The sequence below is a fragment of the Bufo gargarizans genome, chromosome 1 (assembly GCF_014858855.1).
Source record: "Bufo gargarizans isolate SCDJY-AF-19 chromosome 1, ASM1485885v1, whole genome shotgun sequence".
Classification (NCBI taxonomy): domain Eukaryota; kingdom Metazoa; phylum Chordata; class Amphibia; order Anura; family Bufonidae; genus Bufo; species Bufo gargarizans.
In genome coordinates this window covers 395,180,907-395,202,833 of record NC_058080.1, presented here as the reverse complement: position 1 = coordinate 395,202,833, position 21,927 = coordinate 395,180,907, and the positions used below count along the sequence as shown (strand labels likewise).

Sequence of the window (21,927 nt, the reverse complement as noted above, 5' to 3'; positions counted from 1 at the left end):
GAGAAAAGTCTCCTTTAAGATGTGTGCCAGTCCCCCCCCAAAAAAATTTTGTGCCCCCCGTTCAACGAATTTCCCCATAGTGGCCCCCTTATAATGTGTGCAGTATAAAAATGCTTTTTTTCATAGCTGCAATGTCCCCATAGTGCTTTCTCCAGTTACAAAATAATGAATAGTCCCCCAGAGCGTTTAGCTTGGGGGGACACATGGGCACAGGCACCTGTCACGGCTGAGGATGGGGAAAACCCTCAGCCGTGCGATGCCAGAAGATGTTAACGGCTGCTCAGCCAGGACAACAGAATTAGGGAGCAGGTCACCTCCTAACACATCCCTAATCCATCCCTAACTCCTAGCTGCATGGGCCGACCTTGAAGGCCCATGCTCAGGAACCTCGGATCCCTACTCACCCTCCGACCGGTCCCTGAACTAGGAGTGAAGGGTAAGACGACCTGTTCCTTTTGGACACGGAGGAACAGGAGTCTCACTGGCCAAGCTGCAGGAAAAAGGGGAACAGAAACAGGCCTATGGATATGGCAGGTGCTGCACTAGTTCCAGCCACCTGCCACAGCCTTGCTGACTGGATCCGTGTGCAGGCAAGCTGAAGTCCACAACAATACAAATAGAACTCAGCACACACACAGGAACCCAGATCCATAGCTGCACAGAATAATAAAGGAAAACATCAACTTAAAGATCACACATAAACTTAAACTTATGACCACAAGGGTGGCCCCCACTGGCAGGTGAAATAACACAGGAGGCTACTCCAGCTAGCCATGGCTGAAGTACCCCTCAGACTGGAGATAACAATGAGGCTTTATAGGCCCAAGTAGTAACACCCACACAGACACACCCAGTGTACACACACACACCGAAGGGAATTAACCCTTCAAACACCAGGAAGTGTAGTGAGACCACATAAGGGGAAATACACACAAATACTCACTGCAGCTGTTACCGATGACAACGACATGTGTGGCAAATGTGTCCTGGGAGCCGGCCAAAAGGCCGAGGCACTGCCACCACATGTACATCAAACCAAACGGTGCCACGGGCAGCTACAGTGAAGGGAAAATGTCACAGTGCACACCAAACATAAAACAGAGTGCACACCAGACATTTAAAGTGCATAACATACACACATTACCAAAAACCACCGCACGCATGGACAGCGAGCCGCCCAGCCACCAGCTCCGGCTGCTCCACTGCCCAACAACCACAAGTTGCCAGCGGCAACCACACGTGAGGCAAGATACTGGCCCTCACCTGTGATTGACAAGGAAAAGACCGCGGGCAAATGCATGCGGGTCTCAAGGAGTCACAACCATAACCATGGCCGTGACAGCACCTCTGTTATATATGTAGGGTATGTGTATATTGGTACATTTTTATGTGCGTATGTGTGTGTATATGTATATATATATATATATATATATATATATATATATATATATATATATATGCATATACATGTAGTGCCTCCCCGTCCCCGTCCCCCCTCTTCTCTCTCTTTTCCTGCTCTTTTGTTTTAGGGTACCTGTAAAGGTGTTCTGAGGTAACCGTTTTTTTCCAGTTCTTTGGATGTTGGCTGGCTGAAGAATCCTGGAAGCTGATTGGTGGAGAACGGTTGCTGGGGGAGAATTCCAGAGCTGTGATTTGTTGTGATGCTTGTTAAATTGTAACAGAAGCGTTTTTGCAGATCCATGACGGATCCGCAAAAAACGCTAATGTGAAAGAAGCTTAATATGCAAGTATAATTAGGTTCCATTGAACATGGAAAATATGCAGTAGTAAATTATAGGAAACTGTTGGACAGGTCTTGGATATAATAACCACATCTTTATTGAAATAGTTTTTAACATGATATTTTTAAAACATTAAGACACTAAAAGGGACAAATGTTTTACAGCTATACGGTCAGGCAACACTGCTAGCTTTATCATGTCGTCAGATACAATTTCATTAACATAAGACATATATAAAGCATTATGTATATATATATATATATTCCTTATCTAGGGATTAAGACCAATGACATCTTTTAAATTAGATCAGCCTGTCTGTTATTATGGAGGCATGATCAATATTTAAAGAGAATGTATCACATAGATACTATAACATATTTTCTCTTTATAAGATGCACCTAGGTTTTAGAGGAGGAAAATAAAATGTTTTTCATCAGATCTCCGGTCAGACCCCTAATATTCATTAGCCCTCAGATCAGTCCCCCAATCTTTATCAGACCATAGAGCAGACAGTAGAATAAATAAAACAACTTACCTCTCCTCCTCTGGACAGTTCCACCACTCTGCAGATTCAGCGCCGCTCTCTGGTGCCTTGCTGCACTGTGACTTGACGTGTCGGGTCATAGTGCACATCTACATGCAATACATACTGATGCTGTATGCAGTAAGGACACAGCACAGCAGGTGCCTGGAAGAAGACCAGGGAGCGACGAGTACAGCTAGTTCTAGCAGTGCTACGCTCACCACTCCCTGTGCCTCCTGCAAATTAATGAGCGCTTCTAGAATTCGCTTTATAAGACGCATTGCCATTTTCCTCCCACTTTCTTATAAATCGAAAAATATGGCATATATTAATTAATAGCGATAGTGAAACATATTCCCTTTTTTTTTTCTGACTGTAGATTTCTTCTATTTACTTAGCTCATCTTGCCTGAGCTACAGTTAACAGCATTTAGAAAGATGCTTTATAGACGCCACAGGGCTATAGGCACAATAGACAGAAGGTGTTCATTGATACCAATGGGAAAGTTTTCTAGACATGCTCTGTGACCTGTGCAGGGATCATTGTGTAGGGAGTAGATGTACATATGATGTTGTCTATCACATCACCTGTTGTGAATGGTAGATCCTGTGTTATCTATATAAAGAGGTGCTTCACTGTAATATTGCCTGTGATGATAATTAGATGCTGCTAAGAAGTTACTTATCCAGAGCAGGAAGTGTCTGCTTATTATTATTAGGCATTGTTGTCAAAGTAAAAACGGCAAGATTTTAGATTTTTTCTTTACAATATAGATAGTGCCATGAAATATTACAAAAAAAATCACCAAAATTCTAAAACAAATATGGTTAACATAAAAACCCAATTTAAAATAGGTAATTTTCTGATGACACATTCCTTTTAAAGACACACTAATCATAGACAAATGCACAAAAAAAACCCGCAGCAATTTCTTCCTAAATTTCCTTCTCTCCAGTGTCTTCGAAATGTGTATGGGCAGATTTCGACAACTGGCTGGAACAGAAGCCTCCCTGCTGTGCCCTGTCTGCTGTATGACATGAAGACTGTTAAAGCTGGCCATACATTTGGAATAATGATCGGCCGAATTGCAGCCTATAAGTCATCCATGGGATTGTTCATACGAACAATCCCACCAAGGCTGACCAGGAAGTCCGTTTTGTTTTTTTAAAACGGACTCACTGGTAATTGAGCACAATGGCAAGTGATCGGCTGAATTCAGCCAATCATACCATCAACATGCAGTTTCGGCCAGCGCCAGTTCTAAATGTAAGACAGCTTCCTAGCTGTCTTACATTTAGACCATTTTCTGCGCCTATGAAATGAATTTATGTAGACCTAAGGGAAAAACTGAATCGTGACCGGATTGGAAAAGATTATATCAAATAGTCTTGACTCATAAGGAGCCACTTCCAATAGGTAGCACTGGCGAGATGGTTCTCTTTCTTGGGAGATACCTCTTTGCATATTTGTTTCCCATGGATCCTTGCCAATAAGTCTTCATACCCTGGAGTGCTTCCAGTAAGTCTCCATACAGGACTGGTCTCTTCAAGGAGATTCAAATAAAATAATAAAAGTGCTACAGACATAAGTCAAAATTATCACAAAAAAAACCTCAACAATTAAATAAAAAGCAATGCAAACAAATGCATCTTAGCTGTTTAACTGTAACATGGTACGAATTGTTCAAGTGAACCTGGTCAATAAAGGGTTATCCAACCTATCACGTGCAAAAGAGAGTCTAGTTTCATTTCCTGGTGACAGAAATCAGTCCTCCTTTCATCAGAACAGCACAAAGGCAAAGCCATCGTTTTCAACAGAGGTGATTACAGGTTTTTCAAGACTAGCTAGAAGACTGTTGATATTGTAAACTGGCTGTAACATTCTACTAGACCTTCATATTTTTACCACCTGTGAGCAGAACATGAAGTAAGAGGAGAAGTAATGGACAAGCAGGAAGAAAGTGATATTTTACAGAACTGTTTCTGCAGGACAGATTCACATATGATGCCCACAGATACCTCCAGCTCCAGCCGACCAGTTGATCAGTGTGGTATATGTGATTCTAGATGTTCATCACCCGTGTTAATGGTGTCTTGTGAGCACCGCTTCTGTTTAAGCTGCCTGGAGGGTTTCTGGCAGAATCTTCCTGATTGTGAAAGGCCATGCCCCTCTTGCAAATTGCCGAGGGAAGGGAAACCAAAAGAACGCCAAAAGCCATTACAGTGTGACTTGTGCCCACCTTGTAGCCCATGCATTGCCCAGTGGAGCTGTTTGACTTGTGGGGAGTCATATTGCCCTGACCACTTTCAGCCACACATGCTGGAGGAAGATAAAGCCAACCACCAAGTATGTAATGCAGAAAACAAAGATGCTAGAAAGATGGGGGAGATGAGGAGAAGGACACGCTGGTGTCTGGAGCACAGGGAAAGGCCATTGGAGCTCTTCTGCAAGGCATGCAGAGTATGTGTGTGTACACTTTGCCCCCTACTAGGAGCACACAAAGGACACCCAGTGACACTCATACAGCAAGAAGCCACACACAAAAAGGTACACTATTTTATTTACAAAATTTCATTAACAGATTAATATAACTTATAATGCATACTTTATCTAAGTGCTTGCTGGAGATGTAACCATTTTCATATCTGTAAGTTGTATCAAACAATACTGGAAATGTGCTTGATATTGTTTCCATCTTTGTACATTATGAAGTGCCATACTGGTTTACTGCTGTAATTTAAAGGGGTATTCCAGGGTTTTACTATCTATCCTCAAGATAGGCCATCAATATCTGATTGGGTCAGACACCCCTCACTCCCACTGATCATCTGTTCCTGAGTCGCTCCAGAGTCAGAACTACACAGCTCCATACATTGTGTAGTGGACAGAGCTGGTTACTGCAGTGGATGGAGCTGTGTAGTTTAAGAGAAGCAGATTGGCGGGAATGTGGGGTGTCATACCCCGCCAATCAGATATTGATCGCCTGTCCTGATGTTAGATCATCAATAGTAAAATCCTGGAATATACCTTTAATCCCAGATAAGGTTGTCCAGCACTCAGAAAGTAAAACCTTGTTTATTTTACAAATTAATAAAATGCTACTCCAGTGGCAGATTATGTTAAAGCCAATGCGTTTCGATAGGTACAACAATCTTAATTATAGCATGAATACAATTATTGGAGTGATCTGTATATATAGTATAATAATTACCCAATACTATTTATACAGATCACTCCATTAATTGTATTCATGCCATGATTAGGATAGTTGTACTGATCGAAACTAATTGGAAGTAACACAATGTGCCAATGGAGTTGTATTTTACTAATTTGTTGAAATAAAATGAAGAAGGTTTTATCTTCTGAGTGCTGGCCAACCTTAACTTGGACTAATCATGTGGAATAATCACGATTGCTGGAGCCGGACTTTGCTTCCTTTCTGGCAGGTGGCATAAGTCTGACACAGTACCCGTTTAATGTCATAGATTTATTGCAAGTGTTGGTAGTTGATCTCTAAAGTTTAATTTATATGTCATGTAAGTCAAAGTTTCCACAATTATGTAGCAATAATCCATATGCACATGAAGGACAACAATTATCAATAGATCTACTATGACAGATCTTGATTGTGCATCAGTAAAAATGCAAATACCGTAGCCTTCTCCAACATATATATTAAGAACACATATGGCACTGCACTTGAAAATGGTGGCATAGGTTCGATGATTGTACTGAGGGAAATATCCAACAGATCTTCATAACAATTTTGAAGCCAATGAGCATTCGTCTTTGGTTTGAAGAATTGCAACATGTAAATGGACCTTTGCTCTGAAAATGCCCTTATCTGTTTCAGTCTTTTCAGCCTTATCATAACAGAGCTGGATACTTCCCAATAGTTGAATTCAGACATGCTCAGAACACCTCTCTACCAAATCACATAGACCACACATGCAATAGAACAAAACATCACTTTATTGAAACACAATGTAACAATGACAATAAACACATAGATAAAATAATGCGGATGAGTACTGTGATAGAGACCCCACTTGGCCAGTAAAGTGCATCTAACATTAGATAAAGCGACCAGTGCAAAATGGCAAGAACCAGGAATTACTGTGGGGAAAAGAACTCAGACTACCGAGTAAAAGATTTAACCCACATTAGTTGGCCCATACGGGTATCAGAATTTAAGTAATGATCAATACAGTCTACTGGTGCAGCCATAATCAATGCATAAATATAAAAATAGACATAAATTGATGCGCCATACTAACCCGGGGGAGAAAAGAAGCAGTTTCCCTGACGCATGTTTTGCCTCGCCAAGCTTTTTCAAAGGGACTGATGACAAATATGAGAGTAAAGTAGTAGTAGTTTTCTTCCATTCAGAGCAGAATAGTTTAAGCAAACAATTCTCATGCTTTTCTCTACCTTACAAGTGAACATGGGAGAGCCCTGTTGCTCAAGCGTTTGCAATCATTTGTTTTAAGAGAGTAACATGGCTCACATTCATGTCAACGCACCTATGTTCTCAACCTGCGAGTATGTACAGTATACTCTAAAGTTGCCATTACACCTTCAATAGCTGTTTCGCCAACAGATATCTCTCCCAGCATACCATATACATACACATTTGGCCTTGTCAGTTGAGAGAGAGCAGAAAGCCACTGCCAAGAACAGAGTGAAACCGCACTCTAGACTTTTTCCCACAAATACTTAATCCATTTATTTCATCAGGGTTTCATGATAGTGACAGTGAAATGGCAGCCAGTAGCAACATTTTGGATCTAATGGTCCTTCTTCAAGTGCTAAGGAGAGTCATGTGGCAACTCTGTCCCCACAGGAGCCTAAGTAGCACAGTGTATTATAGAAGCGATAAGAGGAGCTCATGTCAAAGTCCCCTTGTGGGACTAATAAATAGTGTTTAAACAATAAAAAGCAATCAAAAAGTTTTGTGTTCCCCAAAATATTACCAATGCAGAAAGAAAAAGAAAAAAGTTATGGGTCTTGAGTTACTGCAATGCAAAACCATTATTATTATTTTTTTAAAAGTGGGTTTTATTATGTAAAAGTCTTAATACAAAAAACAAAACAAAACTAAATGTATTTGGGGAAAGACGTGGTCAGGAAATCTGAAGTCAGGGCAGGCAGAAATCAAGAAAAATCTGTTAAATCGAGAAGCAGGGTCTGGAACACAGAAAAGCAGAAACTTCCAAACACCTTCACACAAGGAACTAGACTAGCTAGTGACCAAGATTGCTCAGGCGCCTTTCTGGGGGCAGGAAGGACCTTTAAATACTCCCTGCAACCCAGCAATTGTGCTGCCTCACAAAAGAGGAGAGTCACGCCCTTGCACGCCCTAACAAGCAGTACAGGACTCAAGCAGGAAGTAAGCTCCGGTATGGAGCACAGATGCAACAGTTTAAGCTACCTGATGCCCCCGCGGCACATGGCAGCAGGAGAGAATGAGGAAACCTGGCTCGGCTGTAGGGACAGCAGAGCAGGCATGGAGTGTTGGGATAACAGCTGGAATGGTGAAAGTGGTCAGATATTAATCTTGTGGTTGTGGTACGCAAGTCACCTTATAAAAATTAGTTGTCTGGTGCAGTCTGCTTTGTTAACACATTATTTATGCAGCACTGTCTCTCTACAGCATTAAAATGTATTGCCTCTGAGTAGGTAAAATTCGTTTCACCCAAAATCGCGTGAGACTTCGGTGAATTAATTTGGTATTCATTTCTACATCTTTAAAAACATTTAAAATTAGCAATCCAAAGTCTGGTTTAGTACCAGCTGATACCTTGGTATCAAACCCAACTTCGGATTACTATTTTGAAATGTTTTTAAATACGCAGAAGTGATTACCAAATTCATTCACCGAAGTCTCACGTGACTTGGGCTGAAACCAATTTTGCCTCCACGGAGGCAATGCATTTTACAGTGTAACTGCCATTTTGTTTTTATTTGTGTAATGTGTAGGAGCAGTGATGCTGACCATTTTTGTAGTATACTGAAATTATACATTTCTATAAAAAAAATAGCTCTAAAGTGGCCCATTTTGAGCCTTAGCAACGCTCCTCTGTCTTCTGTTTACATAACACGGTCAGTGCTAGCAAGTATCCACAGTTATGTAAAATGGGTCACTTTAGAGCTAGTTTTTTAATAGAAATGTATAATTTCAGTAATTAAAGTATATTACAAAAATGGTCAGTATCACTGCCCCTATACATTACCCAAATAAACATAAAATGGCAGGTCTCCGGACAGCATTAAAACGAAGTGTTTTTGAACGTATCGACTTCGGATCTATGATCTAAAGCTTGATTCGTTTAACACTAATGATCACTTTCACACATAGAAAGTTTCATTTCATTCCAACTTCTTGGTGTGTTATTTTTCTAGCCAAAAAGTGTATATTTGGCATTTATTTTAATGCCACTCATGTTTCACACTAAATAACCTGATAAATAAATTCTTCCGGTTAGTCATGTGGATACCTAATACATGTATTTATTTATTTTTAATTTAGTGTATGAACAATAAAATATACACTAAATAATAGCCATATTTTTGGAATTTTTTTTCGTGATTTTTTATTTTTTTTTAAACATTTTTAAAATACCATTATGGCACTACTATATTTGACGACAAAGGGGCAGAACTATAGCCTATAATCAATACTTGCTTAAACCATCACCACATGCACTGGACAATTGGAAACCGGCTATGACATCTTAGAACACAGAGAACAAATGCACTGGTCCTCCTATGAGGCTGATCTTTTTCATCATGGTAATAAAATAAGCCTACCATTGGTGAATTTAGATAGGGGGCTTATGGGCGAAGGTACACATCAGTAAAATCAACGATGATAAAGGCTGCACTCAGACCAACCCATAACATATCGTAGAGGTGTCTGGTGCTTTTATGCCGAAAAGGCTTTTCATAATGTCCACTGATGATGGATAAATTCTGTATCACTGGTAAGTTTAGATCTTTCTCGTGAGCCTTGTATTCGACTCCTGGGGTAGTGATTAGAGATGAGAGAAGTATTGGAAAATTTGATTCGGCTGCTTAGACGAATTTTACCCAAAAATTTGGTTCATGATGAATTACTTAGTCACGAAGCACATTTCTTTGTAAGTAGTGAGTGCAATGACAGAAAGCAACGATTGCACCGCTCCCCGTCATTGTACCCCTCAGATGTCACGTTCATACATGATCTCAGCATCTGATAGCAAAATTCTGGTGTAAAATAAAAATAAAAAATAAAAAAAATCATACTTGCCTAATCCATTTGCTCGCGACAGGCAATCTTGCTTGAAGATCTGGTGTAAAATCTTGTGTGGCCTGGTGTGGTGACGTCATACGTCACCGTGCACAGGATTTCGGGTGAGATCTTCAAGAAAGATGGTGGTGGCCAGCCCGTGCAAGCAAATGGAGTAGGTAAGTATGATATTTTTTTTTTTACTATTTTAGGTTAAATAGATTCGCTACCATGAAGCACGAGGAAATTCGGCTTTGCTGCGACTTTGTGGACTTTGATTTGCTCAACACATTTCCACTGAAGAAGGAAACTTGACAAGGTGCCCCTGTCACCTTTGCTATTTGACCTGGCCTTGAAGCCACTGCCCTACATGTTTGAACATTCCAATCTATACACGGGTATAAAAGCGGCACTGACATTTTTTTTCATGGCTGATCCAATGCGTCATTTAGATCTAGTCCTAGCCCATATTCAAAGCTTCTGAGCTTCAGCGGGGTTTAAAGTAAATTCTCCCAAATGTGATATCCTTGGATTGGGTCCCTTTACCAGAGGGGACACTGTTATTGGAGAAAACAGTTATCTCTATCGCCACCTCACATATTAAATACCTAGGCATTAAAATAGAGAAATCGGAGTCCAATCGCTTTTTGGAAAATACAAGAGATGCTTTTGATATCCTGGCCTCCAGCTCATTTAACAGAATGCCTGGACCATACTAACACGCTAAAGAAGATTTTTACCATTGTATTTGGCTCTGTCAAAAGTTGCAAGCATTTTGGAAAGATGTCCTAATATTTACCTAAAAATTGTGGAGCGAACTGATCCAGCTGGCTCCTCTGCCCTTCCTTTTCCACTTTTTAGCACCAACTAAAAAAGGGCTAAATTTCCAGCCTTGTTCATATTATCTTATTGGCTGCCAAAAGATCCCTTTTACAGCGCTGGCTATCCCCCAGTGTCCCTTCTACACTAAAAGTTATCCCACAATTAAAGCATTATATGCAAATTTGCAACACGGTGGCTCAGTGGTTAGCACTGGCGCCTTGTAGCGCTGGGGTCCTGGGTTTGTGTGGTTTCCTCCAGGTACTCCAGTTTCCTCCCACACTCCAAAGACATACTGATAGGGAACTTAGATTGTGAGCCCCATTGGGGACAGCGAGTGATGATAATGTCTGTAAAGAGCTGTGGAATATATATGTGCATAAAATAAATAAATAAGAGAAAGAGCGACCGAAAATAAACCAAAGCGAACCCTTCTTTAAAAAAAATGGAGCAGATTCATTGCTACAGTTCTGTTGCAGACAGAAATCATCAACCTTATGGCTCCTTTTGTTCATACTACATGGTACTGCAATGAGGACTTAAAGGTGACCTTGTGACACAATAGCTAAATTAAAGGGTGTGTTAACTCTTGGGAGGCGACTACAGGACAAAAGGTATACCTATGAATCTTGCTACACTCTGTATGATTGTGACGTGACTGGGTTCTTATCTTTGTTGTTTATTCTTATTTTTTGCTGGTTATGTATCAAAGGCGGCAAGACCTCCTCTTATTATGTACAAGCAAAATTCTGAGATCAATCGCTGAAACATGGCTCTTCTACATGTACCATTGTGACATTAAACATTGTATATTTACTTTTTTATATTACTTAATAAACTAATACAAAAAAAAAAGGCTATGCTAAGTTTAGGGTACTATGTGCTATACTAGGGCTGCATGTGTAACAGGGCTACATATATCAGTTTAGGTCAGCTCAGTATGTCTAATTCTGGTGTTCTAAGTTGTCTAACTACAATATATACAGTCACGGGGTTGTTGTCTCACTATAGGGCTATATATGTAATGATTGGTTTCCACAGGTCACTATAGGGCTGTATATAGAATGATTGTCCTCAATATTTGACTTGGCCCCACCTACCACCAATTTGGTTATGGCTGACAATTTGCTGACGCCACTTAACTGTATTTGTCCTGCCTGTTACAAATGTAGACTTGCCTATAATGTTCAACTACTTTTAAAGACTTATGGGGTCATTTATTATCCAGAAATACCCCTTTACTAGGCGTATTTCTGGTGCAGATTGAGACGCAGAGGTTATTTGTGCCGCAATCTGCGACTTTTCCCCGCTCACGTCAGGTCTACAAAAGTGGGCATAGCATGGGTCTGGAAGGGTACAGGCTATTCTCATTCACGCCTCATACGCCTGTTTTAGGTGTAGAAAATGGTCTAAATGTAAGCCAGCAAGGAAGCTTAGACTGCACCTCTTCATGACTTCAGCGATCCACTGAGGTTATTAAGACCGGCGTCTAAAACGTCGGACCGCAAAACACGGCACGTTCGTGTGTATGAACCCTCCTCAATAGCAATGCTCCTTTTAGCTAGTTAGCTAACTAAAAACGATATGCTACCTATGCTTGAGTGATTTCATTTCATTTTAAATTTTGTCATGACATTGGGTGTTTATTTTTTTGGATAGAATTTTTGAAGTCACTCTGAGATGGGAATAATCACAATACCTGCTCATTCAGATGACCGTATCACAGCAAATTATGCAATTTCCGGTAACCTGGGAGCTATGGAAACACTGTAGCCTGCTGTCTTACACTGTTTGGGTAGATCCCATTCACTGCTAAGGTAGTTATGGAAACAGTGGAGTGCCAGCTACTCAGCCATTTCTGTTTCTCCTCCTACCCCTGCCCGGCACTTTCTGTACCTATTCCTATCTCAGCCATGAAAGGCCAAGATGAGACTAAACCTTTAAGTTTCTTTTTGTTGGGAGTATTAGCATGGCAAAGAGTGCTTAACTATTTCAGACTATCAATGTGACCAGGCAGAGTCCCACTTGTAGTAACTAAATTCGAGCATCTTACATTACACTGATAAGTCCAATGCTCTTCTATGGTCATCTTTATCTAGGCCTATCAAGAGAACAATACATCAGTCATTCCAATTCTTTACCTACTATTATTACATGGATTACCCTTTGGATAATATCTTCCCATCACAGTAGCAGTAAGCTGACAATGTATTGCATATCATTTGTGCTGACTGCTACAGAAGGACAATATTTTTCTATGGCATAGAAGTGCTGAAATGAAACAGAAAAACAGCTAAAAATTCTTTAAAAAATGCTTTCTATGAATATTCAGTTTAAAAGAATAGCATTTTTGATGGAAACATCCTTTAAAGAGGACCTTTCACCGATTATTACAATGTGAACTAAGTATACAGACATGTAGACCGGCGCCCGGGGATCTCACTGCACTTACTATTATCCCGGGCGCCACTCCGTTCTCCTGCTATGCCCTCCGGTATCTCCGCTCACTAAGTTATAGTAGGCGGAGATTTCAGTCACTAAGTTATGGTAGGCGGAGTCTGCCCTTGTTCTGCTCTAGCGCTGGCCAATCGCAGCGCAGAGCTCACAGCCTGGGAGGTTATTTTCTCCCAGGCTGTGAGCTCTGCAATGCGATTGGCCAGCGCTACAGAAGAACAAGGGCAGACTCCGCCTACCATAACTTAGTGACCGAAGATACCGGAGGGCATAGCAGGAGAACGGAGTGGCGCCCAGGAATAATAGTAAGTGCAGTGAGATCCCCGGGCGCCGCTCTACATGTCTGTATACTTAGTTCACAGTGTAATAATCGGTGAAAGGTCCTCTTTAAAACAAATGTCTCACACTAAAGAGGTTGTATGTGTATTTACTAGTGAACTAGATAACAGCATATAGTCACCAGGGAACATCCTGGTCTCCACCCTGTAATGGAAATGGTCAAACAGGAAAAGCTGTACTATTGCCATATGTTGCAGGGTTACATCCCAGGATAAAGTGAAAGACATAACTTCCAGAGAAGGACTGTTTTACGGAAAGACTGAAAATGGCGGCTCGTTTGAACAGAGAAGGCATCATACTGAAAAGTGGCCCTTTATTTGACTTGGGAAGTTGTCTAGATTTAATATAGAGAATCTATAGAGCCTACTATGCCATATTCATCCCCGACATGTGTGTGTGTGTGTGTGTGTGTGCGCATTTGGATAGACTGTACTTATCCTCACAAGTGTTATTTGCCAAGAATACATCAGTAAAGCTTGTTGGACTTGTTACCTTACACTAGTCTCCTCATTGCCTTGCACCCAACACTGTTGCCACCAATGATTAACCTGCACTTTGTGGGAGTCCTGCCTTGCACGCAGATACCTAACATCAAGGGCACTCAGCCTTACACCAGTCAGGTGCCCCCAATACCTGAGTGTTCTCTGAAGGAAGAAAGATTGCACCCTCCATTGATTGCACAGCTCCAGGGGGCGTTGGAATGAGGACAGCCACTGTAAACTACTACCACTCCTATCAGTGCCACTACTACCAATACCACCCACCTCCCGGCTGTCCCCCTGCACGTTGCTGCACATGCAGGTCTTGCCAAGTCAAACATAAAACGTAATATCTGTAACATTTATAAGAGGTCTTTAAAAGGTGATTATGGTGCTTTGTAACTCCTGGGCAACTCTTTATTTTTGGCATCTTTGATATTCAATGGCAGTATGGTAAGTGTGTTTTTAGAGTGTGGCATGGAGGGTGAGGTATATATCTGTCAAAATGTGGGTCTGTCTGTGATTTGGTTCAGTTGATCAGAAATATTTGCTAAAGAGGTTGGCAACCCTGTTTATATGCAAACCAGTATCAAATACTTTGGAAAAATTTTGATCCAAGAGAAAAAAATCTATTTATAATTAATGAATAAAAAATTATTTAATAGTAAAAAAAAAAATCTTGACAGCCATATTAAATTGTAAACAGTGTTAAAAAACTGACAATTGTATTTTTGATGCAATCAGCCATTATAAAAATTCCTTTAAAATGTACCTAAAAAAAAGTTTGCATAATGGCTGTGCTTCATTGTGGAAACATAACTATAAAGGAACATGTCTTTTTGGGCTTTCCTAATGTCTTCTTCAGTCATATTATTCTCTGTTTCACTTGCACAACTAGATGCATTTCTCTCACAAGCAGAGGCCATCTACGTTCCCCCAGGTGGATGCAGGCAGATTTTTTTAAAAATAAAGTGATTTAGAAATTTGCTAATCAAACCATTCTATATTAAATTAAATTGTGTGAAAGTACAGTGACTCCTTAAATTAAATATTAATCCCTTCCCGACCGCCCACCATAAATTTACAGAAGAAGTTGGGTATTTAAATATGACGCCTGCTCGTGAGCACAGCGGGCACCATAGCCGCCAGGTGCCTACTGTTTTAAACAGCAGACACCCAAGACTAATGTCTGCGACTAGTGATAATGCCGGTTGCTGACAAATTTGTCAAATGTGACCACAACATCTGAAAGCCGAAAACCCAGAAGCGCAGCGCTTTCTGGGCTGGAACTGCTCCTCTTAGTTGTGATCTGAGTAACCATTCATTTCCTGTGGCAGCCTCGGTCTCTCTGAAGGATCCAAGGCTGCTAAATCTGTCTGGTGCAAATCTGAATCCTTGGCCCAGGTGCAAGAAAAGACTTGCTACACCTCTGCATTAGAATATCCGTTTAGTGTCCCCCCCCCCAGTAGTAATGCACTCTTAGTGTCCCCTTCACAGTAGAATGCTCTCTTAGTTCCCCCATACAATAATATTGCACTCTTAGTGCTCCATTAACAGCAGTAATGTTCTCTCAGTGCCCCCACAAGCTAGTCATGCACCCGTAGTGTGCCCCACAGTAGTTTTGTCCCCTTAGTGTACCCTCATAATAGTGCTGCCTCCTTACAATAGGGCTGCCCCTTAGTGTCGCCTTTATAGTAGTGCTGCCCCCTTAGTTACCCCTTACAGTAGTGCTGCCACCTTAGTTCCCCTCTTACAGTAGTGCTGCCCCCTAAGTGTCCCCTTTACAGTAGTGCTGCCCTCTTAGTGCCTCCTTACAATAGAGCTGCCCCTTACAATAGTGCTTCCCTCTTAGTGCACCCTCACAATCCTGAAGCCCCTGTTGTTTTCTGTTAATGTTACGGATACTGGCGCGTGATCAGAGACTACCATATCTGTGATCTCTGATAGCTGTATTTTCCTCATAAGTCATGGTGAGGCTAGGACATAATCCAGTCTAGACCACGACAGATGAGCATGTGAAAAGTGGGTAAATTCCCTCTCGATCGGATTGAGAGACCTCCATACATGTCAGGTTCGTGGACTTTAGTAAGGGTTTGAGGGTATCTCCTCCCAGTTGCCCTATCATGCGGTTCCTGTCTAACCTGTATCATGACGACGGTCTTCCTCTGTATCATGAACCACATTTAAATCCCCTGCTCCTAAAATCTGGGTTTAAATCTTCCTGTAGGATTGCCAATTCCAAATCTCTAAAAAAAAGCGGCCTGCGCAGAGTTTGGAATTGGTCCATATACATCAGGCATGCTCAACCTGCGGCCGTCCAGCTGTTGTAAAACTACAACTCCCACAATGCTCTGCTGTAGGCTGATAGCTGTAGGCTGTTTGGGCATGCTGGGAGTTGTAGTTTTGCAACAGCTGGAGGGCCGCAGGTTGAGCATGCCTGATATACATTAATTATGGTCAACTGTCCTGCGTCAGTATCTAGTTTTACCTTCAGTATTCTCCCATTCTCATCCCTGTCAGTGGAAAGAACTTCCTGCCTCAACCTTTTGTGTATTAGTAAAAGCACCCCTGCTCTTCTGCCCTCTGAGGGAGAGCCTAATACCCGACCCACCCAAAGACGCTGCATGCACCAGAAATCTACCTCCTCCAGGTGCGTTTCTTGTAACAGCGCTATGTCTGCGTTCATTTTTCAAAGATGTTTAAGAATCATTAGTCTTTTCTGAGGGGACCATAGTCCCTTTACGTTCCATGTAATAATCTTCATAATTTGAAGGGTAGAGAGATTGGTTAGAGATTGTTCCCTGGAGGAGGCCATCTACCTGCATACATCCAATTTCCCATCTTGAAGCCGTAATCATGGAATATGACTAGATTAAGAACCAATAACTCCCCCCTCAATCCCATAACATAAACATTAACAAAGTGCCTCGCCTCGTAACCTCGTTAGGTCGTGGCAACCAGCCTAAAGTCTGTTTGGACTTCTCTTTTTTCGCACTGAACTGGTTAGGGCAGCTGGCATCCACTATACCAGATTCTTCCACTTTTAGAGTCACCATGACCTTGCTCCTCTACCTCGGATTAATTTACCTCCGTAGTGCCCGTCCCATCCCTCCCCCCTCCTTGTTCTGACCATTGGGGTCAGAAAAACATATTTGCCAAAAGATAATCTTGTCTAAAGTCCCCTTTCAACCCTTTTAACCCCCAGTTCTCACCCCAACCGAAGGACCCGATACCTTCAGACCTGTGGCCGTAAGTCACTGCAAAAGAGGAAGTTCGCTGCCTTTAGAACTAGACTCAGGGAAAACAGTTCATTCCCATTGCGGACTTGAAGCGTGGGTCTGGTCTCTCTCAGATGATCGCAGGGAAATGCCATCGGATCTCCTGCACGACTTCTCTCCGTTGTGGGTACCCCATGGCGATGGGCGTCCTCTAAGTGGTGTTTTCCCGCCCCGAGCTTCTAGGGGATTCCACTTCATCCAATGCTTCTGGGTGATAGATAGGTGTCAATTCTACCATCTTGTCTGAAGACTCTCAGAATGGCTGGGTATATGAGGGCAAATTTGATTTTCTTTTGTACCAACTGTGTAGATATGTGTGAGAACGGTCTCATCTTGGGGCCCTCTTTGGGAGCCTCTCTCAATGGGCCAATTCTACTTGCTCTTTCCACTATTACCGGCTGGAATATTTTCAGGTAAACCAATAATCCGCAAATTGCTCCTTCTGGAGCGGTTTTCCAGGTCTTCCACTTTATCTTTCAATGCCTGGTTTGAGTGTAGCATTTCTCTGACCTGAGTTTGAGCCTTCTCCAGCTCAACTTCGAAGACCCAGACTCTTTGCTCCAACTCTTGGATACGTGCTGAGTTTTGGGTCACTTCGCTCTGCATTTGCTTCATAGTGGCAGCTATCGTCGCTTTCAAGTTGGCCTTTATATCTGGGGCCAACAACTGTGCAACCGCTATCGCCAACTCTTTGCAAGGCATTTCCAGCCCTGGTATTTGCTGGGATCCATCTAGTCAAGTACCCCCGGAGTCTCCCGCTTCTGATGGGTGGGGAGGCTGGGACGAGGAGCAGTTTGCTCTGCTTCTCGCGTCGGCCATCTTGCCTTTCTGCTGCACTCCAGTCTCCCACGGCGGGAGAGGAGAGTCTGTCTGCGGGGAGCTGCTGCGCACTTTGAATTTTTCCATGAAGCACCAGGGAATGTCAGGAGGTATGATTTCAGGGTTTTATGTCCCCGGATTTCAGCTAGCTCCCGCGGTAAATAGCTGGGCAGACTGAGCTCACTTACTGCACCGCTTTACATGTGCGCGCCGGAACCCGCCCCTGTTGTTTTAATAAAATAAAATAAAAATTAATCTAGCCTTATTCCCCTGGTGAACAGAACACATCACCCCCCGACTTGTTCTCTTTCCTGCTCAGATCAGCAGGCACAATGACGTTGTTTTTGAGTTTTTACTATATTAATAATATAGAAAATATAGATACAAAAATCTTTTTTTCATTACTCCATTACTCTTAAGGCCTCTTGCACACAACTGTATTTTTACCACCATGCCTTGACTGAATGATGCCATGACCATTATGCAGCAAAAATACTCCATATACTGGAAATGGAAAGCATGCCACCCAGTCATAACTCATGAACACAACGATGCCCCCCTCCACCAGCTCCACATTGAGCTCTTTCTCCTCCACTTGGATTCTACTTGGTCATGACTGCACTTCAGACAAGATAGCTGACGTTGGCTCTGATGTACAGTATATACCATTTGATCATCGGCTCAAGAGACTTGAGGCACATGGCTCTGACATCACTGGCTTTATAGTGGGTAAGCTGCTTGTGTCCAGATGTAAAGGGTATGTGCAAAGATTCTGTCAGTGTGGTCGTGTGCACCAAGAGCCCAAGGATCTCTAAATTGTGCCCTTTTGGCTTTCCATTCAAATTCCCTTAGCATGTAATGTGGATCGGATGAGAAAAAAACATGGTTGTGTGCATGAGGCCTTAGGCTGTGTTCACACTTGCTTTGAGGTTTCCATTCTTCTGATGAAAAGAATATATTTATTTTGAGCATTGGTTGTGCTCAGTTTTTCCTTATTTTTTCTGACTTCCATCCGTGTTCGATTAAGCCCATTCAACTGATCTCCATTCAAACAAATGGGGATTAAAACAGATCAATTTTCTATGTATTTTGTTTTTCTGATGGATCAGTAGATCAGAAAGCTCAACTCAAGTGTGAACACAGCCTTATGCCTCATTCAGACGTTAGTGTTTGTTGCTGTCAGTTGCTCCAGCCGCAGATCACTTTTAAAAACCCCTTTAGTCCTGGCCTTTTGTCTGACATTTCCTGACCTTCAGTTTTTGTTTGGGGCAATTTTCACTCGAGCACTCTCACCAAGCTATTCGTCCCCCTCCCGTTGAACTCCAGGCTGCTGTGAGAACAAATGTTGGCAACCATACACCAAGGGCATTAACTAACCTACAGCAGAAGAACTCCATGGCAATACAGGAGTCCTGCACCCATGTCTGACAGCCACATGGCATTCTGGACATCTCTTCCGCTTCACCATGTTGCCAACCCTAACAATACAGTATACAAACATTCACAAATATTTCACTTTACACCATGATTAACACAAAACAAGATTTCCCACCTCCAGCTTTTTCTGTCCATCCCCAATCTGTAAGGGCCCTATTACACATTATTCGTGCCAATTATCAGGAACAAACAACAGTTCATATGATCGCTCATTCCCAATATTTCGACCATATGGTCGAGCAGCAGATGAACAAGTAAACATAATAACATAGTTTATAAGGGTGAAAAAAAAAAAAGTCTGTCCATCCAAAATTCCTTCCCGACTCCAATCAGGCAATCAGAATAACTCCCTGGATCAACGACCCCTCTCTAGTAGCTATAGCCTGTAATATTATTACGCTCCAGAAATACATCCAGGCCCCCTCTTGAATTCCTTTATTGTACTCACCATCGCCACCTCCTCAGGCAGAGTTCCATAGTCTCACTGCTCTTACCGTAAAGAATCCTCTTCTATATTTGTGACTAGTATCTAGTAAGCGATAGATTCATACTTGCCCTCTCCCTACGGCTTCAGTCCTCCACAGTGGCTCCAGTGTGTCTATAATGTGTAATAATAAGGCCGGTGAAAACGATCGCCAATTAATGTGTTATCCATCAGTGCTTGCACTGCCTGAACACTGGGCAGTGTAATAGGGCATTAAAGGGGTGGTGTCACTTCAGCAAATGGCATTTATAATCTAGAGAAAGTTAAAATAAGGCAATTACTAATGTATTGTGAATATCCATATTGCCTACTTTGCTGGTTGGATTCATTTTTCTATCACATTCTACAATACTCATATTCAGGAATGGGGGCACTTCACATGCATGCCTATGTGCATTCCCACGGTCATGGCCACCAGAGAGGCCAGTACTTTTTCCTGTAGTGTACAAGCACAGCCAACACTGCTGGATTGCAAGGTGGTCGCAACCAGTATTCCCTCTAAGCCTTGGCAGTTGCTGAGCGGGGTCGGCTCAGAGCTGGGCACAGCGCCATCAAAGGTGGACGATAGGAAAACCTAAGATAATTGTCACATCAAAGAGCATACAATGTAACCCCTGCTCCATCCCATACAATATAGTATAATCCCTGCACCATGCTGTGTAATATACAGTATAAACCCTATACCATGCTGTGTAATATACAGTATAATCCCTATACCATGTTGTACAGAATACATTATAATCCCTGCACCATGCCATACAATATATAGTATAGTTCATACATCATGCTATACAATATGCAGTATAACCTCTACACCATGCTGTGTAATATACATTATAATCCCTGCACCATGCTGTACAATATACAGTATAATCCCTGCACCATGCCGTATAATATACATTATAATCCCTGCAGTGCTGTACAGTATACATTAGCCCTGCACCATGCTGTACAATATACATTATAAGCCCTGCACTGTGCTATACAGTATACATTGTAATCCCAGCACCATGCTGTACAATATACATTATAATCCATACACCATACAGTAAAATATACAATATAATCCATACAGCATGCTGTACAATATACATTATAATTCCTGCTCCATGCCATACATTATACATTATAATCCAGACACCATGCCGTACAATATACAACATAACCCCACAGGGTAGGTATTATATTGTATATTGAACGGCATGGTGTATGGATTATAATGTATATTGTATAGCATGGCGCAGGTATTATAATGTATACTGTGCAGCAAATGTATGGAGGTTACACCATAACCCCTGTGGGATAGATAGATAGACCTATTGTGGGGATTCGCTCTGGTAGGCAGGGTAAGCAGACGCAGAACAGAGGCAAAAAAAACTGTTTGTAAAACAAAACTTCAGTGTTTATTTACACACAGGGCAAAAACAAAGCAACATTTTTCAGTTTTAGTGTTAGTTCACACAAAGGAAAGTCCAAAGAACAAAACAATCACCTTGTTAGCAGTTTTTCACTAGCGGTCCACAACAGGCTTTAGGGGGCCTGTTTACCCGCATGGGGCTCTCAGCCCTCTAGTTGAGAGCCCCACTATACTGTACCTGGTCTCGGCTTGGGTGAGCTTACGGCTGAGGAAGTCAACGGGATGCTCCTCTCCGTTGAATTCCTGGGACAGTAGAGCACCGAGGCCCATCTCAGAGGCATTCGTCTGTACTATAAATTTCTGCTTGAAGTCGGGCGTCACCACAACCGGGGACACACACAGGGCTGACAAAGCTAAGAACGCCTCTTCCGCCTGATCATCTCAGCGAACCATCACGGACTTATGTCCCTTCAAAAGTCCTGTCAATGGCGGGGCTATCGTAGCAAAGTGGGGGAAAAATCTCATGTAATAGCCCATCATCCCCAGGAACGACTTAACTTGCCTAGAGGTGACAGGTCAGGGCCTATTCCATATCGCCTCTATTTTGTTTACTTGGGGTTTGATGACTCCGCGCCCAATGACATACTCTAGATATTTAGTCTCTTCTAACTCTATCGTGCACTTTTTTGGGTTAGCGGTTAAGCCAGCCTTCCTAAGGGAGTCCACCTCAGCCTGTACCTTAGGTAGGTGACTTTTCCAGTCGGTACTGCGGATAACTATATCGTCCATGTACGCTGAAGCGTACCGATAATGTGGACGGAGTACAATGTCCATTAGCCTTTGAAACATGGCGGGAGCGTCATTTAGACCAAAGGGTAATACCTTATACTGATGCAGCCCCTTTTGGTGTGATGAAAGCCGTTTTCTCC

General features: G+C 42.1%; 1 protein-coding gene across 1 annotated transcript in view; it reads left to right on the top strand.

Moving 5' to 3' along the window:
* The first annotated feature begins 4,029 nt into the window (after nucleotides 1–4,029).
* TRIM14 (tripartite motif containing 14) overlaps nucleotides 4,030–21,927 on the top strand; it is a 94,132-nt gene continuing 76,234 nt past the window's right edge. The window contains exon 1 of the mRNA XM_044285786.1: nucleotides 4,030–4,812. Coding sequence (XP_044141721.1) covers nucleotides 4,207–4,812 — 606 coding nt within the window. The 5' untranslated portion in view covers nucleotides 4,030–4,206. The remainder of the gene's footprint in view (nucleotides 4,813–21,927) is intronic.